The sequence below is a fragment of the Camellia sinensis genome, chromosome 9 (assembly GCF_055761805.1).
Source record: "Camellia sinensis isolate YWXY chromosome 9, ASM5576180v1, whole genome shotgun sequence".
In the NCBI taxonomy this organism is placed as follows: Eukaryota; Viridiplantae; Streptophyta; class Magnoliopsida; order Ericales; family Theaceae; genus Camellia; species Camellia sinensis.
This window is the reverse complement of record NC_138969.1, coordinates 2,451,716-2,475,843: the sequence shown is the minus strand read 5'-3', so window position 1 is coordinate 2,475,843 and position 24,128 is coordinate 2,451,716. Positions and strand designations below refer to the sequence as shown.

Here is a 24,128-nt window from a genome sequence, read left to right as displayed (position 1 = left end):
ATTGTGCGAAAAATAAAAAAATTCACAGTTCCAGTTACCACAACCGTTACACTACGGCCTTTACACCCCGCAACCGCGTCACTGCCACCGTTACGGCAACCACAACCGTTTTTTAGAACCTTGTCCACCCCCATTATAGATGTTAATTTCGTCGACATCGCAACAATAATCTCCCCATAATGGTTTGGCACTATTGCTCCAATCAATCCTTTCGATGCAAAGCGTGCACCATCAAAATCTATCTTGAAAATTCCTTCCAGTGGAGGCCACCACCAAACCTGAAACTGCACAACCGATGGCACACTTACTCGACACCGAATCCCAGTTAGCTATTAATAAAAATCAGATGCACATCTAATATGAATGCTCTTATTGCACGGTTTGGGTGAGGACAAATAGAGGAGAAGTGGAAAATCCATTGGTAAAATTGGAATTGGTTCTGCAAAGCTAAACAAGAGTGTGGGATGGGATTCACGTCTTTGTCGGCTTTTAATAGAGCTTTGCTTGCTAAACAATGCTGGAGGCTCCTGAAGTTTCCTAATAGTCTGGTGGCACAACTATTGAAGGCAAAATACTACCCTAAGTCCTTGATTTTGGATGCTCCATTAGGAGCGAACTTTTCTTTACTTGGAGGAGTATTTGGAATGCTCGCAATTTGCTTTTGGAAGGGCTACAGTGGCGTATTGGGAGAAACGTCCAGATTTGGAAAGATAGATAGGTGCCTTGGCCATTTTCATTCATGATTTATTCATTGTCGAATGGTTAACTTTTCTTTATGAATGGATAATGGAAATGATTTTATTTCATAAAAACATGGTTAAAACATATTTTAAAGATACATTTATATTTTTCAACAAGTTTTTATTTATTTATTTAAAGTTGGGATTTTTTGAAATAATTTGATAAAAATAAAATAGTAAAAAATCCAATGTTCCAAATGAAATTAAGTTAAGAATAAAATTTTCAATCAAATTTAATGGGAAAATAAAAAATAAAAAAAAATAAAGAAGAAAAGAGAAAGTATAAATAGGAGATACTCTAACTTATGTTTTTTATTTTTTAATTATAAATTTTCAATTGAGAAAAGCTAAGGCCTATTTTGGGAAGTGAGTTATAATCTACTTCCCAGATTATAACCCATTTTCTCTCTCACAAAAATTTTTTTTACCAAAAAGTTAATTATAACTATCTTCCCAAAATAACCCTAACCGCAAAAAGACCCATACAAGGATAGATATATCCTGCAGTGGAGCGTGTAAACCCTAAACTATTTAACCAAACAGTCCTAGGTAAAAATATCCTGTTACCCAAACAAAAATAAATTCACTCTCTCCTCATTACCTATCTATCCTGCCGCCGTCCCAAACCCTAGATTCTCTAGCCATCTGAAAACAAAGAATACATAGAATATACAAGCCTTATCTTGGGCTCGTCCGACGTCGGGATCGGAGATGCCGATATATTTCCGGGCAAGGAGAAGTGACGGCGACGACTGGTACGAGATCAAGAGTGATGATTCCACCATTGTTGACGACCAAACAAGCCAAATAAGGTCTCCAATTTTCCGTCCGCCAAACCACCTCGCTCAATCTTCTACCATAGCTGTGGGTTCTAGGATATATGTCATCGGGGGTTGCGATTTCTCTGGTGAGTACACCCCAATCCCAGAGACCTTCAAAGATGTTTATTACCTGGATACTCTTTGTCCTGAAAATGGTTGGCACAAGGCATTTTCTATGATGAAACCAAGAGAGTTGCCTTACTCTATAGCCTCGAATGGAAAGATGTACGTGATGGGATCATCTGCAATGGGTGAGGAGGACCCATATCCCTGGGGTGAGGTTTTGGATACAGACCTGGGTGGTGGTTGGACTCCGTTGCCTGAAGATAAAAGTATGGATCTTGCCGTAACCGGCCATGCAGTATTGGAGGGTGGGAACCGAATTCGAGTCCATTCTGTGTTCGATCCTTGCCTACACTATTACGACGTTCAAGATAAATGTTGGGGGATATATTCTAGGGATTTTGGCGTCAACAAGAATTCATCAGCCTTTTTGGATGGTGTTCCGTATTATGTTGATTGGACAACGCCGAGGTGATAGATGCTCTGCTTGTCTCTAATGGTGAAACCGTCCCCAAGCAAGTCAAGGGTTTGGAGGATCTCCCCTTTGATAGATACAAGAATATTGCTATTATGAGGTCGTTTGATTATGGTGATAGATATTCTGATGATTTAGATTTTGAGTGGGTACCAGCAGAAAGACCCGAGGGTCCTTCTCCAAGCGTAAATTTGGTCTCGCACGGAAGGGATGAGCTAGCTGTCATCTGGACCGGCTTAGATTTCTGGAATGTTGCTGGTGCTGTGCTTCATGTGTATTTTTCCAAATTGAAGATTTCTAAAGTGGAAAACGCAGCAGGAGTGGTTGATGAGCTGGTGGCTCATCCTTTAGCTCACAAGCATTACCGTGTCAGGGCCTCTATGTTTGTTGACTGCCTTTCAACGTAAGAACTCCTCCTTCTCCTCCTCCTCCTCCTCCTCCCGCCGCATTTCTTCTTCAATCTCTTTATTTCCTCTTGGTCCTGCATTGCATTGCATTCCATTTCATAGACAAGCTCTTTCCATTAATTAATTGGAGTCTCTGTGCGACTTTTTTTGCTTCATTTTTGCACTCCCCTGTTTTACTTCAAATTTTTCTCCCCCTCCCTTTTAGACAACGATGAAGCCCTCTTCCATCCCTCCAACCTCTTACCAATCTCTTCCAAAACAAGAGAGCCCCAAAAGACACAGCTCTGGGCTGGGGTTACCTCCCAACAACAGACCAAAATCCGTAAAGGAAGACTCAATTGAACACCCTAAAACTCCTGCCAACCCTTTTTTACTTTGCTGAACATTAATTCTAACAATGCTACTCTTTATTACTTAAGTTTATCTTTTAAGTCCAAAAACAAATTTGACAATCCTCAAAAGTGAAAGAAAATTTACTACCATACTTTCGTCCCCTGAAGGAAAAAGACAGCATTATCTGTATATTGTAAGTGAGAAAAACCTACTCCATCCCTCCCAACTAAAAACCTATCAACTAGCCCAATCTCCCTTGCCCTATCAGTCAACCTATCCAACACGTCGGCCACCAGAAAAAAAAAAAGAAAAAAGAAAAAAAAAGTGATAATGGATTCCCTTGTTGTGTAAGCACTCTAGATGCGTTAAAAGGACTAACCATCTTTCCCATATACAATGACTGGCAAATTATAAGTCAAAAGACACCACCTAATCCACTTCCTCTATCTTTCGCCAATCCCTTTCTTTCCATAACAGAATCCCAAAAAAAATTCCTATCCACATGGATGTAAGCCTTCTCAAAATCTACCTTGAAGATGACTTCCTTCTTCAACATTCTATAAGCGTTCTGCATTTCCAACCGATTGCTGCAAACTTATTCCAACATGTGAAAAGCACATTGCTTACTCCAATCCAATCCACCCTCCATACGAAGCAATTACATCTGAGCGTTGGTGCCTTCCTCTCCGACCACCTTTCCAATCTCACTGCAACTCCTCCCTAAGTAATCTGACTCTTTACTCTTACATAAGAAAGAGCTTTATTGACTTGGAATGACTGGAGAACTTACGACCCATCATATTACTTGTTCAGTTTCTTTTCAGTGTGATTCTAGCTGATGAACAAATCAGTCCTCACACACACCACTACTCTTTTCCCAATCCGTTCCATGCTCCCCAAATTCAACATTTGATGCCGAAGACTAGAGACCTTCAGCACAAGTAACCGCTTTGATATACCTTTTTATCTGTGCTTGCGCTGCATGTGCCTATCTCTCTCTGTATTCTCTTCCCTGTCCTCGCTGTTTTTGCCCCCAAATAAAATATTCCTTGATATATTATGCATTTCCAACCATCGTTGTCTGTTATTAAACCCTGCCACCCATTTTGAAATCTCACCAAAAACTTCTCTTTTGTTTGAAAATTTCTGAAAAACAAAGAACCGATGAGCTGTTTATGTATCTTTTGAAGAATGACCTTTCAGTGTGCATGTATCGATCTCTTTCAGAGATTGCATTATCCAGTAGATTCCCTCAAATTAACCTTCATGTTAGTAACTCACCATCAACTGTCTGGTTGTTTCATTCACTGTCTGTTTCATTCTGTGATCACCACCAACTCTCCCCTCGATTCTTCATCAACCTGGATAATGAACATCTTATGCTCAATTTTTGGGCTTTGATGAAAGTTCCTCGGCAGGCTTTCTCTTTATTAAGAAAACTAGATTACAGACACTCAAATCTCTAATCCTAAAAAAGGACAGATGAATCGGAGCTTTTTTCTTCCACCCCAGACATCTCATCAAGGAGAGTATAATTGTTCTCACTTCCTTTCACAGCTTTTCTGTTTAATTTTTCTATGAATGATTTTCACTTCGAGTGTAAAGAAACCCGTACTGCTCGCTTTAAAAGGTAAAAATTATGAAAGAGAAAATGAGCAACAAACGAGCAACAATGGAGAGAGGGGAAAAAAATACCAAGTTACAATCGAACTTTTTTCAAGTGAAGGATACGAAACATCAGCACATGCACGTCGCAGAATAGCACAAGCACCATGAAAAATAGCATAAGCAATATGGCTAATATCACTCTTCTCAATCCTCGGCTGTAATTAAAAGAATAAATCAAAATAAAATAAAATATCCAAACTACATGAGGTAAATATAAGGAAGTATACCTGATGGAAGTTTAGATTGTCATTATAGTGCACTATCATTCCCTTATAGAATCGAGTAACTTCAACAGCAGTTCTTTCGGGTGGAACACGCCCATGCCTTTGGCCAAACAAATATTTATCTTTCTCAATTTTAGCAAACACCCTTTGCTCAGCATTGCCCGGAGGAGGAATGTTAGAATGCCAATTAGGAATATATTTCATTACACAAGCATCCAAAACGATTCCATCAAACATTTTACGACCATGCACAATATCCCACAACTTCATTATAATTTTTTTTTTCGGAGTACCGTTCCAAAACGAAGAATCGTCCAACAGCCAACAGATATCTACTTTTTCACTAAAACACAAATGAACAGAAGATTAATTAGTCAAAACTACACAAGGACAAAATATTAAAAAGAAATAACATATTTAACTTACTGATATTTTTTGTCCCGCAAGTCCTTCATAAAAAGGGAAAACTCGTTCGAAAGCCTCTGATCTCTGAAATAACTTTGCAGCCGTCGCCATTGGAAATCATTATCCTCTCTATAAGGCTTAACTATAACTTCAGCCATCAAAGAGTGAAAATCCTCTATGTCTTTGAATTTTGCATTATAAAGCCCTGCAAAAATATTGAAATTTCAGAGATGCATTTCAAAAAACATAACCAAATAAAATGAAAATAAAGAATGAGTTACAATATACCATTACTATGTATGGCCTTTTTTACCCAAATAAGTTTGGCATTTTGGTTCACGACCGAGATTCCATCTAACAATCTAGTAGAGCAGTATCCCAACGAATATATTTTGCGTAATGCCATGCAAATGTCACTAAATTGTGGTATTACTTTGGGTTGAATGTAACTCCACCAATCCTCGATGGGGCAGGACTTTTCAGACCAACTTCTGTATTCAGAATCGACATAGGAGAAAATATCTTGTTCGACTCTTTCAAGTAAAACTCTTTTGTCATCAACAAAATAACCCTATACAATGGAACTCCCTTTGCAAATCCTCAATGCTGCCAGGTAATCCATTGCTTGGCGATTATTTTCGAAGTCAAAGCTACTGATTGGCATTGCAAACTCTTCAATTAGAGGGCTGGAAAAAGAAGTTTTCCCATATTGAAATTCACCTTGCAGTAGATATAAAATTTCAGCTTCTTTACTAGATGGGTCTGGAAATTCTTCCTCAGACCGTGGATGCATTCTAGGCATATATGGCATATCTTGTTGGCCACTAGCAACCAATGTTGCCCACCAAGAAGGTTGTGCCATAACTAATAAAATAAATAAAAAAAAGAACAAAGTGTAAGTAAACTTCATAACAGAGTCAATATACAAATAAAAATAAACATAATAACAGTGGATGAGGAAATAAAATGATCAATATCATTACAAAAAAATAATTACAAACAATATTAAAACAATCTCAACCAGAAACAATATAAACATATAAAAAAGGGCAAAACTACAATGGTAAATAGCTAACAACAAAACACACAATGTAGATGATAACATAATAGACAGAACAGAGCCTTGTTGTTAACTTTGTGAGACCTTAATCATCACAGCACCACCATCAGACCATAGAAGAAAAAGCAAAGATAGAGAGAGTAGAGAGAGAGAGAGCAAATAGAAATAGTGCACAGAAGAAGAGAGTACCGAATCAGCGAGCAAAGGTGAGCGGAGAAGACCGGCAAGGCTATAGGCGGCGATCGGCGAGGCGAGGAGGAGCAAGAGGGGAGACAAACCGTTCTTTATAGACGAACCGTTCTTTATTAAGTTAAGGCTATTTTAGGAAAAACAATAAAAATTTATGAGACATGTGTCATAGAACTCACAGTAGAAGATTGAGTGAGGTGGTTTGGCGGAGGGAAAATTGGAGACATTATTTGGTTTTTTTATGTAGGTTTTTTAGTTATAGGATATTATTGGATAAAAAAAAAACCAATAATGTCTCCAATTTTCCCTCCGCCAAACCACCTCACTCAATCTTCTACCGTAGCTATGGGTTCTAGGACATATGTCTAATAAATTTTTATTGTTTTTCCTAAAATAGCCTTAACTTATAAAGAACGGTTCATCTGTAAAGAACGGTTCGTCTCCCCTCTTTCTCCTCACCTCGCCGATCGCTGCCTATAGCCTTGCCGGTCTTCTCTGCTCACCTTTGCTCGCTGATTCGGTACTCTCTTCTTCCGTGCACTATTTCTGTTTGCTCTCTCTATCTTTGCTTTTTGTTCTATGGTGCTGTGATGATTAAGGTCTCACAAAGTTAACAACAAAGCTTTATTCTGTCTATTATGTTATCATCTACATTGTGTGTTTTGTTGTTAGCTATTTATCATTGTAGTTTTGCCCTTTTTTATATGTTTATATTGTTTCTGGTTGAGATTGTTTTAATACTGTTTGTAATTATTTTTTTGTAATGATATTGATCATTTTATTTCCTCATCCACTATTATTATGTTTATTTTGATTTGTATATTGACTCTGTTATGAAGTTTACCTACACTTTGTTCTTTTTTTTATTTATTTTATTAGTTATGGAACAACCGTCTTCGTGGGCAACATTGGTTGCTAGTGGCCAACAAGATATGCCACGTATGTCTAGAATGCATCCACGGTCTGAGGAAGAATTTCCAGACCCATCTAGTAAAGGAGCTGAAATGTTATATCTACTGCAAGGTGAATTTCAATATGGGAAAACTTCTTTTTCCAGCCCTCTAATTGAAGAGTTTGCAACGCCCATCAGTAGCTTTGACTTCGAAAATAATCGCCAAGCAATGGATTCCCTGGCAGCATTGAGGATTTGCAAAGGGAGTTTCATTGTAGAGGGTTATTTTGTTGATGACAAAAGAGTTTTACTTGAAAGAGTCGGACAAGATATTTTCTCCTATGTCGATTCTGAATACAGAAGTTGGTCTGAAAAGTCCTGCCCCATCGAGGATTGGTGGAGTTACATTCAACCCAAGGCAATGCCACTATTTAGTGACATTAGCATGGCATTACGCAAAATATATTCTTTGGGATACTGCTCTACTAGATTGTTAGATGGAATCTCGGTCGTGAACCAAAATCCCAAACTTATTTGGGTAAAAAAGGCCATACATAGTAATGGTATATTGTAACTCATTCTTTATTTTCATTTTATTTGGTTATGTTTTTTGAAATGCATCTCTGAAATTTCAATTTTTTTTGCAGAGCTTTATAATGCAAAATTCAAAGACAGAGGATTTTCACTCTTTGATGGCTGAAGTTATAGTTAAGCCTTATAGAGAGGATAATGATTTCCAATGGCGACGGTTGCAAAGTTATTTCAGAGACCAGAGACTTTCGAACGAGTTTTCCCTTTTTATGAAGGACTTGCGGGACAAAAAATATCAATCAGTTAAATATGTTATTTCTTTTTAATATTTTGTCCTTGTGTAGTTTTGACTAATTAATCTTCTGTTCATTTGTGTTTTAGTGAAAAAGTGGATATCTGTTGGCTGTTGGACGATTCTTCGTTTTGGAACAGTACTCTGAAAAAAAAATTTATAATGAAGGTGTGGGATATTATGCATGGTCGTAAACTGTTTGATGGAATCGTTTTGGATGCTTGTGTAATGAAATATATTCCTAATTGGCGTTCTAACATTCCTCCTCCGAGCAATGCTGAGCAAAGGGTGTTTGCTAAAATTGAGAAAGATAAATATTTTTTTGGCCAAAAGGCATGGGCGTGTTCCACCCGAAAGTATTGCTGTTGAAGTTATTCGATTCTATAGGGGAATGATAGTGCACTATAATGACAATCTAAACTTCTATCAGGTATACTTACTTATATTTACCTCATGTAGTTTGGATATTTTATTTTATTTTGATTTATTCTTTTAATTACAGCCGAGGATTGAGAAGAGTGATATCAGCCATATTGCTTATGCTATTTTTCATGGTGCTTGTGCTATTCTGCGACGTGCATGTGCTGATGTTTCGTATCCTTCACTTGAAAAAAGTTCGATTTTAACTTGGTATTTTTTTTCTCCTCTCTCCATTGTTGCTCATTTTCTCTTTCATAATTTTTGCCTCAAGGTCCTGTCTTTTGTATTTCTTCCCACAAGAGTAAAATCCTCTTCCCATAAATACTGATCTGGATTTTAATCCGCCCTGGATGTCCAGCATATAGATGGAACAACAAATACAAGGAAGATTAAACATTGAGAAATGCTAGCAAAAACTCATAGATGTTGCACAACATTAAGGTACAAGTTAATAACATGAGAATGTGGGGCACCACCATTTAACGTAGTGTTTTTTAAGGCGAAAAGCGAACTGAGGCGACAAGGTCTCCTAATGCCTAAGCGCGAGGCGACGAGGCGAGGCGAGGGCTTCATCGAATCGAGGCGAACACAGAGGACATTTTTTAAAAATTAATAGTATAGACAAAATATAAATATTTTCAAGAACCATCGTGCATTTATCATATGCTAAATACTAAATATCCTTAAAAAACACAAAATATCCAACAAATCTGACATTCTAAATACTAAATCTATAACATATATAAAAGCATGTAAGTGTGGTGTAACGAATGGTGTCACAATGGGTTCTTTGTTTGTTACGGATTTGGGCTGCCTACGTGTTGTTCGGTTGGGCCACACACAGAAACAAACAAATTTCATGCTTCAGCCTGTCAAAAGGCCCACCCTCGTTCTGTTGCTGTTTCATTTCCAAGATCATTCATCCTAGAATTCCTCCCAAACGGTGGTCTGCGGGTTCTCTATTTCCCAGGCCTCCTCCCTACCACATTTGGTTGACCGACAAGGAAGAAGAAAATAGAATTTGCCCCTTCGAAGATGGCCTTTCTCACAAGATATATATATATATATATATATATCATATAGATAGCTTCTCGAAGGAGTGCTTTTTGTCCTCTTCTTGCCATAACTGTCGGTCCTCTTCGCGCCGTAACGCTGTGAGAATTTGGGATCCAAAGCTGTGCTCCTGCAGTTGCAAATCCCAGTACGTACACCTGTGATTTCGTATATTTGTAATGTGATTGCTACTATTGAAAACTGTGTTACTATTTTGTATATCTGTTGGTCCTCTTCCTGGTACGCACACCATGTGTTTGTTAATAGGTCTCAAACATTTCTCTTGATTGGATTGGAATGTTCAACCTAGAAAATTGGATGGGTCTTTTTTTTATTCGGAACATTCAACAGCCGAATTCGAAGGTTTCTTTCAGTAAATGGATTAAATTTCTTGGGGAAAATGAACACTCGTTTAAGATAGAGCCTTATATCCGATCCTTTTCCTTGGAGTTAGGTTAGATTAGGTCACACAAATTGTTCAGTACTTTTCCTTGATAAAGTTCATTTGTTTTAAAAATTATACCTATGTTAGTTAAATCAGCAAAGTTTGACTTACAAAATGGAAATTTCTGGTGAACTTTAAAACAGAGCTGTTTCCTCTTGTTTTGTTTCTATTTTGATTATTTTTTTGAAGGCAAGGTTGGAAAATGATTTTCCACTTCTTTTTTCTATGTTCTATATAATATATTATGTCAACTGAAAAATGTAATTGACTATATATTAAGTTCTAACTTATAGTTAAAAATTCCAGAAAATAATGCAAAAATGACTTTCTAGATTTATTTAATGTTTTTTTTTTTTTTTAATAACACACGTCAGCCCCCTACCCGAAATGAATACAAATTGAAATAGTAATTCGGCACAATATGTGGATGTATGGATAGGGAAGTTTTTTTAGGGGAGCACTGGATAGGGAAGTTAAGGACAAGAGAATTGAATTATTTAAAAAAATATTCAATAAAACAGACAATACAATTAATTAAAACAAACTACTACTTGTGATTATAATCAAATTAGACAAATCACATGTAAATACGACATTTTAGAAATATTAATTTCGTTGACGATTTGGGTAAATAAAACATTTCAGGAAGCCAGTTACCAAGGGAATTGATGGTAAATAAAACATCACATTATTTTTTTGGGTCTTCTTGTTCAGAAATATCCAAGTTTAGATTTAGAATAGATGAGTTAAGCGATTGATGCGACACTTTATTATTTAGATGCAAAACAGTCTGTTTAAGTTTATTAAATAGAATAGCAGTATAAGATAATATCCATCATCACCTCGGTTGTGAAGTGTGAAGTTGCTAAAGGCTCCAAGTATTCATTGAATGTCTTCTTGTAGAATTCATTATATTCCTCTGTAGTGACATCCTCGGGGTTCCGAAGACAACAAATCAAGCGCAGTACACAACAAGAAAGAGCATTTGAATTCTTACCCATATAGACTGGGTCTCATTAGTGAGCTCCCGATTCCAGTACTTCTCAACAACTTTCTTGTTTTTCTTCTTCTTCTGCTATAGATAAATTTAAATCAATAACCGTGTAGTGCAGATAGAAATTTACATTGAGAAGCAAATGATGGACCATATGCTTATTAGAATGGGCAATTCAGGAGGGAAAGGAAAGAAAAAAAAGAATGAAACAAAGAAAAATGAAGACGATCATCTCGTTTAACATATGCTTATTAGAGCAGGATATTAGGACAGTGAAAGGCACAGAAGATGTATGGCTTGTAAGACCAAATCGTGTAGAAGATGAATTAATTTGATCTAGAAGATGCAGATCCTAAAACCAGAACGCGTAGTAGATCCTCTTCGAAGATGAACCGGAGAGAAAGAGAGAGAGAAAGAGAGAGCGAGAATTTCGGGTCATATGAAACACATAGGACCAGCCATCACCTCATAATTAGAATTATCTAACTACATAGATTAGATGACGATACATTGAACAACAACAAAATTTGGCAAAATAACACTATAATATTTGTAAATATAACTCTTACATAATTAACTCTATTATTTACAAGATCTGTCCGACTCTTTATGTTTTGATAATTTTATCACATTTAAGTGGTGAAAAAACTGTTCGAAAATGTGATGAAAATTTTAATTATTCTTCATTTAATGAAAATTTGTTTTCCCTTTAAAAGAATCATACCACCAAAAAAAAAAAATAAGGTGGACATAATTTAAATTTGTCAAAAGTGTTGTCTCTCTTTTTGTCTCATACACACACCTTAACAAAAAGCCTTTAACCAAAAGTGAAAATTCCAGATCAATCTTTAATTCCTTTTGTTTCTATATAACCAGTTCTTGTTGTCTATATATTATTCTTTGTTGTATCAAAAGTGGACATTGAAGATGGAAACTTTTGTGGAAGTAAATCTTATTGCTAATCATAGTTAATTTTGAGTTTCTTTGAAGTCTTAGTTGTGAGGAAATTCACATGATTCTTTTATTATGTAGATGAAGTAACAAGATTGTCGATCTTCTTCCTGCCGTAATGCTGTGAAAAGTAGGCCTCCAACGCTCTGGTCCTGCAGTTGCAAAGCCTGGTACGTACACCCTGACATGTTCAGCAGATGCGCACCGTGTGTTCGTTAATGTGTCTCAATAATTGAGGAGTTAACTAAGTTTGTGTGTGGTGCTTCTAATTGCTCATTCATGAAACTGTACAACTGTTTATGTTTTCATATCTTTATAAAATTTAGATTGTCCACCTGTCCAACTGTTTATGTGCTGATAAGGAAAATATAAGAATGAGACTATAACTTTGATCAAAAACAGCTTGATGTTCAAGTCAGCGAACCACGTGGCTTCACATTACCACCACAATCTCAAAAATGCAGCCACCAAGTCAGCCCCTGCTCCCAATTTTGACCAGGACTCCTTCATTTATTGTTCAAATATGCCCAACGCTAATGTAAAAATGGTACTACAAATGGGCAGTTTCAAGTTGGACAATTTAGTTGAGACCATTGACTTCGAAACATAAATGAGATTTCCTTATTTTTTCTCCTCTTAGGTGAATTTATATATCCAACTCACATCCAAATTTGTCAAGATATAATTAGAATATCTAATTATATATATTAGATAACAATAAGTTGGACAACAACAAAATTTCGCAAAATAACTCTACCAAGCAAACTAATTTATAAAAGTATTATGTGAAATTCCTGCCACCTAAGACATCGAAGCAACAAAAAATTAAGTTTGATTAGCAATAAGATTTCATTCCATAAGAATTTGAGTTTCATCTTGAACCTGCACTTTTGATGCAACAAAGAATAATATATAGACAATAATAATTGCTTACATAAAAACAAATAGAATTATAGATTGATCTTCAGTATTTCCCAAATCTGAAACGAAATCAGTATTTCTAACCAAATCTAAAAATTGTGTGCTAAGAAAGGGTTCCCCAAGTACAAATAGAGAAAACAGTAGTTAAAATTCAAAACACAATTGTTGAAATTATAAAACTGTAGGTTAAGTTTATAGGGTGAATCCATTGTCTGAATTTTAAATACATTTCACTCTTCAAATTCATAAACCGAACACAATTTTAAATATTTATTATATTTGTGGCTTTTATTGTATTTTCCACTACCTTTTTATAAACTTAACTAGGTTTATGTGTGGGGTGTTTCTAATTGCCTATCTATAAAACTCTGTTCAGCTATTGATCTTTTCATAATGTTATGAAGTTTATGTAGCTAAAAACTTACAGAACTGAATAATTCAAAACAGAATCATATATGAAAAATTTATAGGGCTTCCTTCTTACAAAACAAAATAATTAAAAATATAATTAAAAATATCTAATTATATATATTAGATGATGATAGGTTGGACAACAACAGAATATGGCAAAATAACTCTATGATATTTGTAAATATGAACCTTACATAATTAACTCTATTATATTATTAACTCTATTATTTAAGTGGTGAAAAAAACCGTTGGAAATCTGATGGAAAATTTAATTTATTCTTGATTTAATGAAAACTTGATCATCTAATTTTCCTGGCAGCTACGCCATTGGAGATACCAAAAAAATAGGTTTCATTAGATAATTTGGACAGCAGCAGACTATTGGAAAATAACTCTATAATGTTTATAAATATGACTCCTAGATAATTAGCTCTATTATTTATAAGATGTGTCTAACTTTTTACGTTTTGATAATGTTATGAAATGTAACTACATCTAAATATAACTACATTTCATTTCTCAAATTCATAAACCCGCCACAATTTCAAATATTTATTATATTTGTGTTTGTCACTATATCTACAGGCTTTTTACGAACTTAACTAATTTGATAACGTTATAAAATTTATGTGATCAAAAAATAGGTTTTCTTTTAAAAGAATCATGTATAAAAAATTTATAGTGCTTGCTTAGATAAGTTGGACGGACAAAGTTGGATGACAACAAAATCTGGCAAAATAACACTACAATATTTATAAATACGAGCCTTACATTATTAACTCTATTATTTATAAGATGTGCCCAACTCTTTACGTTTTGATAATGTTAAGAAATTTATATGATGAAAAAATTGGTAGGAAATCTGATAGACAATTCTATTTATTCTTTATTTAATGAAAACTAGGTTTTTTTTTAAAAGAATCATATATAAAAAATGTACAGCAATTCTTTTCTAGCAACCAAACTAATTTATAAAAGAATCATCTAACTTTCCTAACAGCTAAAACATTAAACAACCAGCGAACTAATTATAGTTAGCAATAAGATTTACTTCCATAAAAGAGAGACCACTTATGGGAAATTTAAATTATGAGTATCTATTCAAGTATGTAGATAAAGTAACAACATTTTTATAGCAAAAGAGGCCAATTTTTCCCCCTGCTAAAGTATCTGCTTGCTAGATACCTGAATAGATTCCTTAGGTTCATTGGATTTCCATTTTCTTTATTTATTTGTTTTATAGTTTCAAGGAATATATGATAGCTTATCTCTATTATGGATTTATTTAATGGCTTCCTTTTCTTCTTTATTTTTTTGACTTTTGAACGGGACATAAAATGCCCAAAAAGTAACTAGATGCACAACGATTTCTGTCCTAATTTATTTTTAAATTCCCAAAAATAAATAAATAATTAAAAAAAGAAACACTCATTTCTACCCAAATAAATTAATTCTCTACGTTAAATGATCTCAATTATACTACTATAAATTAGGCTCTAATTCTTAGCGAACGCTTTAATTCTAACTTGTTCAAATTAGCGAACCGAACAGATTTAATTGTTATTCTAATCTATCTGTTCAAATAATACAGGTCAATAAATATTATAACAATCAATAACACTTTCAATCACATAATTACCATCTAGGAACATAATTAATAGTTTCAATCAAGACTCAATTCAATCACATCCAATTTCAATAAACTGAATCAATTTCCAATTAAATTTCCCCAATTGCTCTAAAATTTCCAGAAGCTCATCCATGTACTCAACTTCAATTGGTGCACCCAATAAGATAGGTAATTCTCCAATTTTGATAGATATGCACAAACTAAATTATTAGGCACTTAGTTCAATTAGAATTACGAAATAATTAATTCATTAAAATTACAACCAACAAGTCTGGAACACAATTTGAAAAAATATTGATATTGAAGGGATAGACAAATTGGATACCAAATATAATAGACAAATTGCAAACTATAGCGCAACCCCTACATGTAATAGATATTCCACATTTTCACCAACAAGAAATGTAGAAACAACACAAAGTGGGCTTCGAGAAATTGAAATATACACAAAGTGGGCTTCGAGAAATTGAAATATACTATTCTATTTTGATCTACACTAGAAAAGATGGAAATCATGTCATCGATTAGGATGTTTAGCAACATTCATATTCTCAACTTCAAATAGCTAGAAAAACATAGAGCATTCCCAAAAAATGAAAACACCTAAGTTCACATTGTAGAATTAACATACAACCCTCTGACTAGCTCTTGTTAAACATACATTTATTTCTTCAATTGAAATTCTACTTCTTCGTTTTGCTTATAATTGTCTACTTGCTAAAAAAATTCATTATTGATTTATTGTAATTCTATGCTACACATTTGATAATTAAATGTAGGTGTATTTGAGATTTTAACTCAAACAATATGAATAACGATTTAGTCAGAACTCGAGAAAGCCTATTGGAAGAACAAGAAGGTATGCTAGATAACTACACCGACATAGTTTGTGTGACCAATACATTCACAATTAACGAATCGATATTTCCCAGCTCGTACACGTGAACAAAATCGCCAACGCCAGCGCGCATACCGTTCAAGACTAACAAATGAACGCAGGCAAGAAATATTACAACAACGAAGGGAAAATCGTCAACGCGCAAAGGAGCAGCAATTACGCAACAAAATGATTGAAAATGATAAAGGTATACAACATGTTATCAGATGTAATAGAGTTACCAAACCTACAAACCTATTGCCTGACTAGCCTTCGCAAGAAAGAGGCTGACATCTTTGTAAGTTTGCTATATCAATTTTTCCCTCATCCATAACATCTAATTCAAATGTTATATAGATGTGCCTTCAACTGTTGTGGCCCCAACTGAAAATTTCTACTATGGGAGTTGCTCATCTGGTGGTATCGCAGCTTCTTCAGAATCAAATGACTTCCCAATCCGTATGACTCTACGACTTCATATTTCCATACTAATGTTTAGACACTATTTACCATTTGTCAAAATATACCCTACTTGTACATTCCACTTACTATCATGATTTTAGGAATGCTTCCTTCATATGCCGACCATTCAAGCGATTCATTAAACTATCAGGCGAACCAATCTGATAACAACATAACCACAGCTTGTACCCAAAAGTGTCAACGTATGTTCCCACAACCAAAAACTTGACGTCTAATGTATTCCACAACATTTTTACCAACACTTACATACTAACAATTATTGCTGTTGGTAGGCTGTCAACGAACACAGAGAATTGCAAATAGGATGCCTTTTCCTCCAACTTCTGCTTCCTGTCTTCCTCCAACATCTTTGTGTAGATTTTGTGGTGCAAGACTTTTTCCATACAAGTCTAAAGGATTATGCTATTCACAGGGCCAAGTACAACTTGCTTGCAACCCACCACCTCAAGACTTATATCGCCTAATGACATCCAACGATGAGGACAACCAATATTTCCGTGCAAATATTCGAATATACAATAACTTATTTGCCTCCACATCTATGGGTGTCTTGATAGCAAGGTTGCAGTAAGGAAAAACGACATATACACTTTTCGAGCTCAAGGCCAGGTGCATCACTACATCAATAGTTTACAACCACCTGACAGCAAACCCAAATACCTCCAACTATATTTCTATGACACTGAGCATGAATTGCAGCATCGTTCGGAAAATGCACCACAATTACGTGTTGATATCATTGAGTCAATAATGCGCATTTTGTTAGAAAATCCCTATACAAAATTTCTGCGCAGCTTAAAAGATGTTGTGATTAACGAGGAATGCAGTATTGCCATCCGAACAGATCCTTGCCTAGATCAAAGAACCTACAATGCACCATCGGCTTCACAAGTTGCATCAATATGGGTTGAAGAAGAGTCCACCAACAATAAGACTTGGGACATTCTTGTCCATAAAAAATCAGGTGGCAGCCAACGAGTTATGCATTACCATGGCTGCCATGACCCTCTTCAATACCCTCTATTATTTCCTTACGGTGAAACAGGGTGGCACCGTAATGTGAAAAAAAAAAGGGAAAAAATTCCATCAGACAACACAGGCATTTCTGAAAACACATCAGAATTGTTACCCTTAGAAAATGAAGGTAAAAAATCCTCTACTCATTGAAATTATATTATTGTTCCACTGACCAAAAAACCCCAAAAGCTCACAACCAGCCTACATCCATTCTAACTCTCTTTTTCCTCACAGCTTCACATGCTGTTACGAGTGATGCATCAGGAATTTCATGCTGCCAATTCTACAGCTATCTGCTACAAATTAGGCCTTCACAAATATTGACAACATTACTTTCAGGCAGGTTGCTACAACAATTTCTTGTCGACATGTACATAAAAATTGAAAGCACTCGATTAGACTACATACGAGCTAACCAAGACACTATTCGTGCGGACTTGTACCAAGGAATAGTCGGCAGTGTAACAAGTGGTAAAACAAGAGCATCAAACATTGGTAAACGCATAGTACTTCCAGCATCCTTTATTAGTGGCCCTCAAGATATGAAGCGACGATATCTGGATGCTATGACATTAGTACAACGATATGGAAAGCCTGACATATACCTAACAATGACATGCAACCCTTCTTGGCCTGAAATCAAAGCAGAGGAGCTACATGAAACAGAAGAAGCACAAAATCGACAGATCTTATCGCTCGTGTTTTCCTGCCAAAATTGTGGAGCTAAAGAATGAGTTGGTCAAAAAACAACTCTTCGGCCCTGTAGCAGCTTACACATATGTGATTGAATACCAAAAGCGTGGCCTTCCACATATCCATTTCTTGTTGGTTTTGAAATCTCATGCAAAGATTATCCATCCTGAAGAATATGACACATACATTTCTGCTGAGATCCCAAATAAAGATGACAATCCACATTTCTATATGGCAGTTGTGAAGCATATGATGCATGGCCCTTGTGGTGTACTGAAGCCAACAAACCCTTGCATGACCAAAAAAGGCTAATGCAAGAACAAATACCCTCGAGAATTCTCAGAAGTGACCAAGTGGTGAGAACTCTTACCCAATCTATGGGCGCCGAAATGACGGCAAGTGTGTGAATGTTCGAGGTAGCCTTCTAGACAATAGATGGGTTGTCCCTTATAACCCATACTTACTTGCAAAGTTCGATTGCCACATAAATGTTGAAATCTGTTCCACAATCAAAGCTGTAAAATATTTGTACAAATATGTATACAAAGGGCATGATCGTGTTTCTTTCCATTTTATTGGCAATGATGACGGCTCAATTATTGATGAGATTAGTGCATACCGATCCGCTCATTGGATATCTCCACCTGAAGTTGCATGGCGTATTTACAAATTTACATTTAACGATATTTCTCCAGCAGTTTTAGCTCTCCATTTACACTTGCCAAATATGCAACTTGTAAATTTCAAGGAAGAAGATAATTTGCCCAATGTCCTACAATCTGGGCGTGCTTCTAGAACTATGTTCATTGAATATTTTGCGATGAACAAGACAAACACATTTGCTAGGCAATGGTTATACTCTGAATTCCCTGAACGTTATGTTTGGAATGTTCAAGATCGATATTGGAAATCACGTCAAAGAAGTGGGACAATTGGAAGGGTTGTATCAGCCAACCCTACTGAAGGAGAACGATACTTCCTACGTATACTTCTAACACACATAAGAGGAGCTACAAGTTTCATAAACCTTCGTACTGTTGATGGGCAAATATGCTCCTCATTCAGAGAAGCTGCTGAAAAACGATGCTTGCTTGAGAAAGACAATGCCATTGAAGAATGCCTTGCAGAAGCAAGTGTTTTCCAAATGCCTTTTGCGCTGAGGCGTTTGTTTGCAACACTATTAGTTTTCTGCGAACCTAACAATCCAAGATCATTGTGGGAGAAATTTTATGATGCTCTATCAGAAGACCACAGACAAAATCTACAACTCACAGCAGAACAAGTACAAAACATCACGCTTGACCATATTGCATGTTTCATCGAATCAATGGGCAAGAAAATCACAGACTACAACCTCCCAGCATACAACAAAGATTCCATCATACGAAACAAACCTACCAAGGAAATTGAGGCTGAACTACAAATCCCAATTTCAGAAGAAGACATACATATGAAAGTCCTCATAAACAATGGACAGCGCATTGCCTTTGATCTGATTATGCATTACATAAAGCAACACTTAGGAGGTGGATTTTTCATTGATGGCCCAGGAGGTATAGGTAAAAATTTCTTGTACCGAGCATTGCTAGCTGCTATACGCTCAGAAGGATCTATTGCTATAGCAATAGCTAGCACGGGAATAGCTGCAGCTAACCTACCTGGCGGCCGCACTGCACATTCTCGATTCAAAATACCTTTAGATATCAATAGTTCAACTGGTTGTAATGTTGGGAAACAAAGTTGAGTTGCCATACTCATTCGAAAAGCAAAATTAATCATTTGGGATGAAGCGCCTATGGCAAAGAAACAAAATATTGAAGCTTTTGAAGCAATGTTACGTGATGTTTGCTCAAATGAGACCATCTTTGCTGGAAAAGCTGTAGTATTTGGTGTAGTATTTGGTGGTGATTTCCGACAAGTTCTTCCGGTTAGTCCTCGATCCACTCGTGAGGAATGCATTAACAGTTTGGTGGAATCAACACTCTGGCCTCATCTTCACATTCTTCGTCTAACAGAAAACATGCGAGCATTACATGATCCTCAATTTTCTGATTTCTTATTAGACGTCGGGAATGGAACTTACAACAACATAGATGAGGACTTAATCACAATACTTGAATGCATGACTATCAACACAAAAGAGAGTTCAAATCCAATATTAACATTGGTTGAACACATCTATCCAGATTTCACTGAAAATGCATTCAAACCAAATTACTTGACATCTCGAGCCATCTTGACTCCTAAAAATGAATTCGTAGACGAAATCAATAAAGTCTTGATGGACCAATTCCCAGGAGGTTCATACACATACACTAGCTTTGACAAAGCGACAAACGACACACGAGAAAACTACCCATAAGAATTCCTTCACAATTTGATTCCCAATGGAATGCCTCCCCACCAACTACAACTCAAACAGTTTTGCCCAATAATGCTTCTCAGAAACATAGACCCTGCTGCAGTAATGTGCAACGGTGTGCGATTACTATGCAAGGCTCTAAAACCTAATGTTATCCACGCTGAAATTGCAACTAGCCATTATCAGGGCAACTCAGTTTTGATCCCCCGGATTCCACTTAAACCAGCCAAAACAGATAACTACCCTTTCTCATTTCAACGCAAACAATTTCCAATCCGACCTTGTTTCACAATGACTATCAACAAGGCTCAAGGACAAACCTTAGAGCAAGTCGGCATTTACCTTCCACAACCTGTGTTCTCCCATGGACAATTATATGTAGCACTTTCAAGAGCACAACGATCATCTGCTATAAAAATCCTCATAAAACCAGCCAGGCAATCAAAAGACATGTCCAACATGACACGAAATGTTGTCTACAAAGATTTTATCCAAAAAACATCATAGGTAAATCCAACAAACCCTAGAAGAATTTGACAACCCACACTAAATGTAACATATCCTCCAACATAAACCAATCCATATATACTTGCACACATAGTCAATAACACACCAATCAAATTAAAAATATATCCCAATATATAGCAAATCCATGTAGACATGCACACTGATTCACTTATACCCACATTTGCATTTGCAGGAACAATGGAAGAGAAAGCTATAATGATTCGTGAGTTATCTTATAGATCGCACAAATGGAGAGCCAAACTCCGTGTCATTCAAAAACAGCCCCCTCGTACAACCAAGCTTGGAACAACTACTATCCAACAATTCATCCTAACAGACAGTGAGGTATATTCAATACATTACTAACAACATATTACATCATCCTACTTTTAGCAACCCCAAAACACCTCATACACACACACACACACACACACACACACACACACACTAAATATAGAACCCAAATACTCATTATAACTAATATTTTGCCATATTAGGGCTCACGAATTCAAGCTACATGTTTTGATGATGACATCCCATGTTTGATGGCCTACTCCATGTATACAAGACATTATTTTTCAAATGGCATCATCAAATACATTGACCCTCGAAATAGAATCATTGACAACACAATTCAACTCATGCTAAACTCTCGTATATCAGTTGAAGAAACTGAATCAACAGAAGAAGCAAATGCATTAGAAACATACTTTTTCATCCAGCTAGCAGATGCTTCCAACTACATTACAACAAATATCAAATTTGGTAAATTCATATGCATACCACAACTAATAGTAGCACAATCACTCTTTTAATTACCTACCATTCACATTCATGTTACATACCTAACAGATATTGCTGCTATTGCAACCAATGTTCTTCCGACAAGAACAATCACAAAGCGAATCGATGGACAACCAGCTAAAGTCAGAGAAATCTTTCTCATTGACCAATCGTTAGTTCCTTACCAATTTCCATGGATATCCTACATATCATATTGACATAATAGCTATTTCGAAGTTCAAATTAACAATTACACAAATTTATTAATAACACATTTTCAAATGTTCCTATCAACAACAATCAACCTATCGGCATGGGATGATTTCACCACAAATGAATGTGAACACATAAGCTCCATCATTACTGAAAAGCCTACATTTGTGGCCACAAACCTTAGAGCAACTACATTCAATGGTAAGTTAACATACCCTTTTCTCCAATAGAAAATACCACATAATTGTCCTATATTTTCCATCATCGAATATCTAGAAGAATAAAATTACGCCTACACTTTAAACTACAATTACAGGATGCTCGTTATCAACTACTCCAACAACTGAATTCATCTTCAATGCCAACATACCTGAAATACAATCGTTGCATGAGTGGTATAAATCATAAACATTATATTCACTTTAAGGCCTTCACATCTAACCTGTATTAATAGCTTCTTCATTACATTAACGCAGGCAACTAGCAAACCCAGAAAAAATTGAAGAAATTGCAAATTCAAAACACTTGTTCCTGTTGCCGTCTCCAACTTCATCTTCAAAAACATTTGAAGTTGTACCTATCAACAATTTGTCGTCGCATGATGTATATACCTTCTTATTCGTTTTCTTAATTGAAGACTACTACATTGACATATATATATATATATATGCATGCTTACATTCACATACTACTTTCTTTTAAAGCAGGGCAACATATGGATAAAAGGCAAAATAACAGCAGAACCAATAACCCAGCGTCCATGGTATGTTGCTTGTAACAAATGTAACCGCAGTACAATGGGGGACATTGGCACCTCATTTACTTGTATTGAATGCAATACAGAAGAATCTACAGCGACAGCAAGGTACAAAACATATAATTTGTTACAACTAAAGTACATTCTCTTACATTCTCTTTTGGCTTCATGATAATTTCCTATATTACATTCACTTACATCCTATTATACCCACCTTAACTGCCTACAAATCTATCCTCCGAGTTCAAATCAAGGACAACAGTGGTTGCTTCCAAACAGCTATTTTTGGACCACATGCAGAGAAGCTGGTAGGCCATTCAGCAGATGCATTGGTGCAATTAAATCTCAGGGCAAGTATCTTCTTGCTATTTAGAATCAAGGCTTAAATTAAAGCATATGCACAATTATTTAATATACATATACTCTTCAATTGTAGGAACGTATGCAGAAAATAGCTGACATCAACATGGCTTCAAAGGAAAAAGAATATTATATTCATCTCGCTCCTACCAAAAATGCAAGTTCAACATGGGCAAACAACAAGTGGACTGTCTGACAAGTAGAAGATGTATAAATTCCCTTGTGTAATACAATATATTATTAGTAGATCTACATATATATATATATATATATATATTAACATATCTGTCAATATATATCCATATACTTCACTAGAAGTTATGTATAATAGTTAACTTACACTTTTTGCATAACATATAAACAACCTTGGTATGTAATAACTTCCGCGTTTTTGACAACATATAAATAGCTGCCATCAATAGTATAAGATTATGCTTGCTAGCTTTTGGATGCTACATACAACACTTATTTAATCCTACATTGAATATCTATTTTGGAGCATTCAGTGCTTGGAAGCAAAGTAGCCAATATGAGGCATGCAGATTTGTTATTCGCATTCTCATCTTCTATTAACATATTTTTTTTTCTGCCTTTATTATTAGCGGAATTTATGTTCTCACCAGTTCTAAAACTAGCTGGATATTCTGTCTGCCCGTTTGATGGATTTTATATGGTAGAAACAGTTTGTACACTTTCCACTTGCCCATTAGAGTGTATAAACCTGCTACAATATTGTTTTCAACCGTCTCTTGTTTGTCTAATGTGTTCGACTAGCCTGAGATTTCTTCTTCACAGGATCCAATGAATTCGTGATTTTCGGAGTTACCTTCACCATTGGGTAACCTTTATTAGAAAAGCAAGCTTGATGAGCTGATATAATTTCGCCTCTTATCATGATCTACCTAATGGGTTTATTGTGCCCTCAATACATCAAATCAAGTTTTTACACAACATTTTTTTCTCTTTTACAAATGTTTTTTCAGATCTTCGGTTCAGGGACTAGCCTGTAGCTTTTTGTTTACCTCTCTCCCTCTCTATTAATAATCAACTGAAAAATGATTTGTTTGTTATCCTGCTCTATCTATTTTTTTTATTTTGTGACAGAAAAGAATAAATCTCATTGTGACGTATACAATGATTTTGTTTATAGT

General features: G+C 35.7%; 2 protein-coding genes across 10 annotated transcripts; both read left to right on the top strand.

Moving 5' to 3' along the window:
• Nucleotides 1-1,302: 1,302 nt before the first annotated feature.
• On the top strand, nucleotides 1,303-23,432 carry LOC145798451 (replication protein A 70 kDa DNA-binding subunit B-like). Of its 9 annotated transcripts, XM_082885987.1 has the most exons (13): nucleotides 1,303-2,502; nucleotides 12,045-12,133; nucleotides 15,705-15,784; nucleotides 15,858-16,010; nucleotides 16,160-16,261; nucleotides 21,058-21,209; nucleotides 21,717-21,819; nucleotides 22,000-22,061; nucleotides 22,177-22,255; nucleotides 22,337-22,463; nucleotides 22,568-22,725; nucleotides 22,872-22,967; nucleotides 23,054-23,133. In XM_082885987.1, the coding sequence occupies exons 3-10, from the start codon at nucleotides 15,733-15,735 to the stop codon at nucleotides 22,342-22,344; spliced, it is 711 nt and encodes a 236-aa protein (XP_082742113.1). In that variant the 5' UTR covers nucleotides 1,303-2,502; nucleotides 12,045-12,133; nucleotides 15,705-15,732; the 3' UTR covers nucleotides 22,345-22,463; nucleotides 22,568-22,725; nucleotides 22,872-22,967; nucleotides 23,054-23,133. The 9 variants fall into 9 exon arrangements, with proteins under 9 accessions (XP_082742113.1, XP_082742112.1, XP_082742114.1 ...); XM_082885986.1 differs by having other exon boundaries at nucleotides 22,568-22,967; XM_082885988.1 differs by lacking the exons at nucleotides 22,872-22,967; nucleotides 23,054-23,133 and having other exon boundaries at nucleotides 22,565-22,642.
• LOC145798450 (uncharacterized) lies at nucleotides 16,901-21,051 on the top strand. The gene is made up of 2 exons (XM_082885984.1): nucleotides 16,901-17,429; nucleotides 17,537-21,051. Exon 2 carries the CDS (start codon nucleotides 18,723-18,725, stop codon nucleotides 19,737-19,739), a length of 1,017 nt encoding a protein of 338 aa, XP_082742110.1. The 5' UTR covers nucleotides 16,901-17,429; nucleotides 17,537-18,722; the 3' UTR covers nucleotides 19,740-21,051.
• Nucleotides 23,433-24,128: the final 696 nt, after the last annotated feature.

Excerpts from the sequence above, each read along its gene's own strand:
- LOC145798451 (XM_082885985.1), top strand. The coding sequence starts at position 15,733 with ATGAATAACGATTTAGTCAGAACTCGAGAAAGCCTATTGGAAGAACAA. Across the intron at positions 16,011-16,159 it reads AATGATTGAAAATGATAAAG|ATGTGCCTTCAACTGTTGTG; the intron begins GTATACAACATG and ends AATGTTATATAG. Across the intron at positions 21,210-22,567 it reads TCATCCTAACAGACAGTGAG|GGCAACATATGGATAAAAGG; the intron begins GTATATTCAATA and ends CTTTTAAAGCAG.
- LOC145798450 (XM_082885984.1), top strand. The coding sequence starts at position 18,723 with ATGCAACTTGTAAATTTCAAGGAAGAAGATAATTTGCCCAATGTCCTA.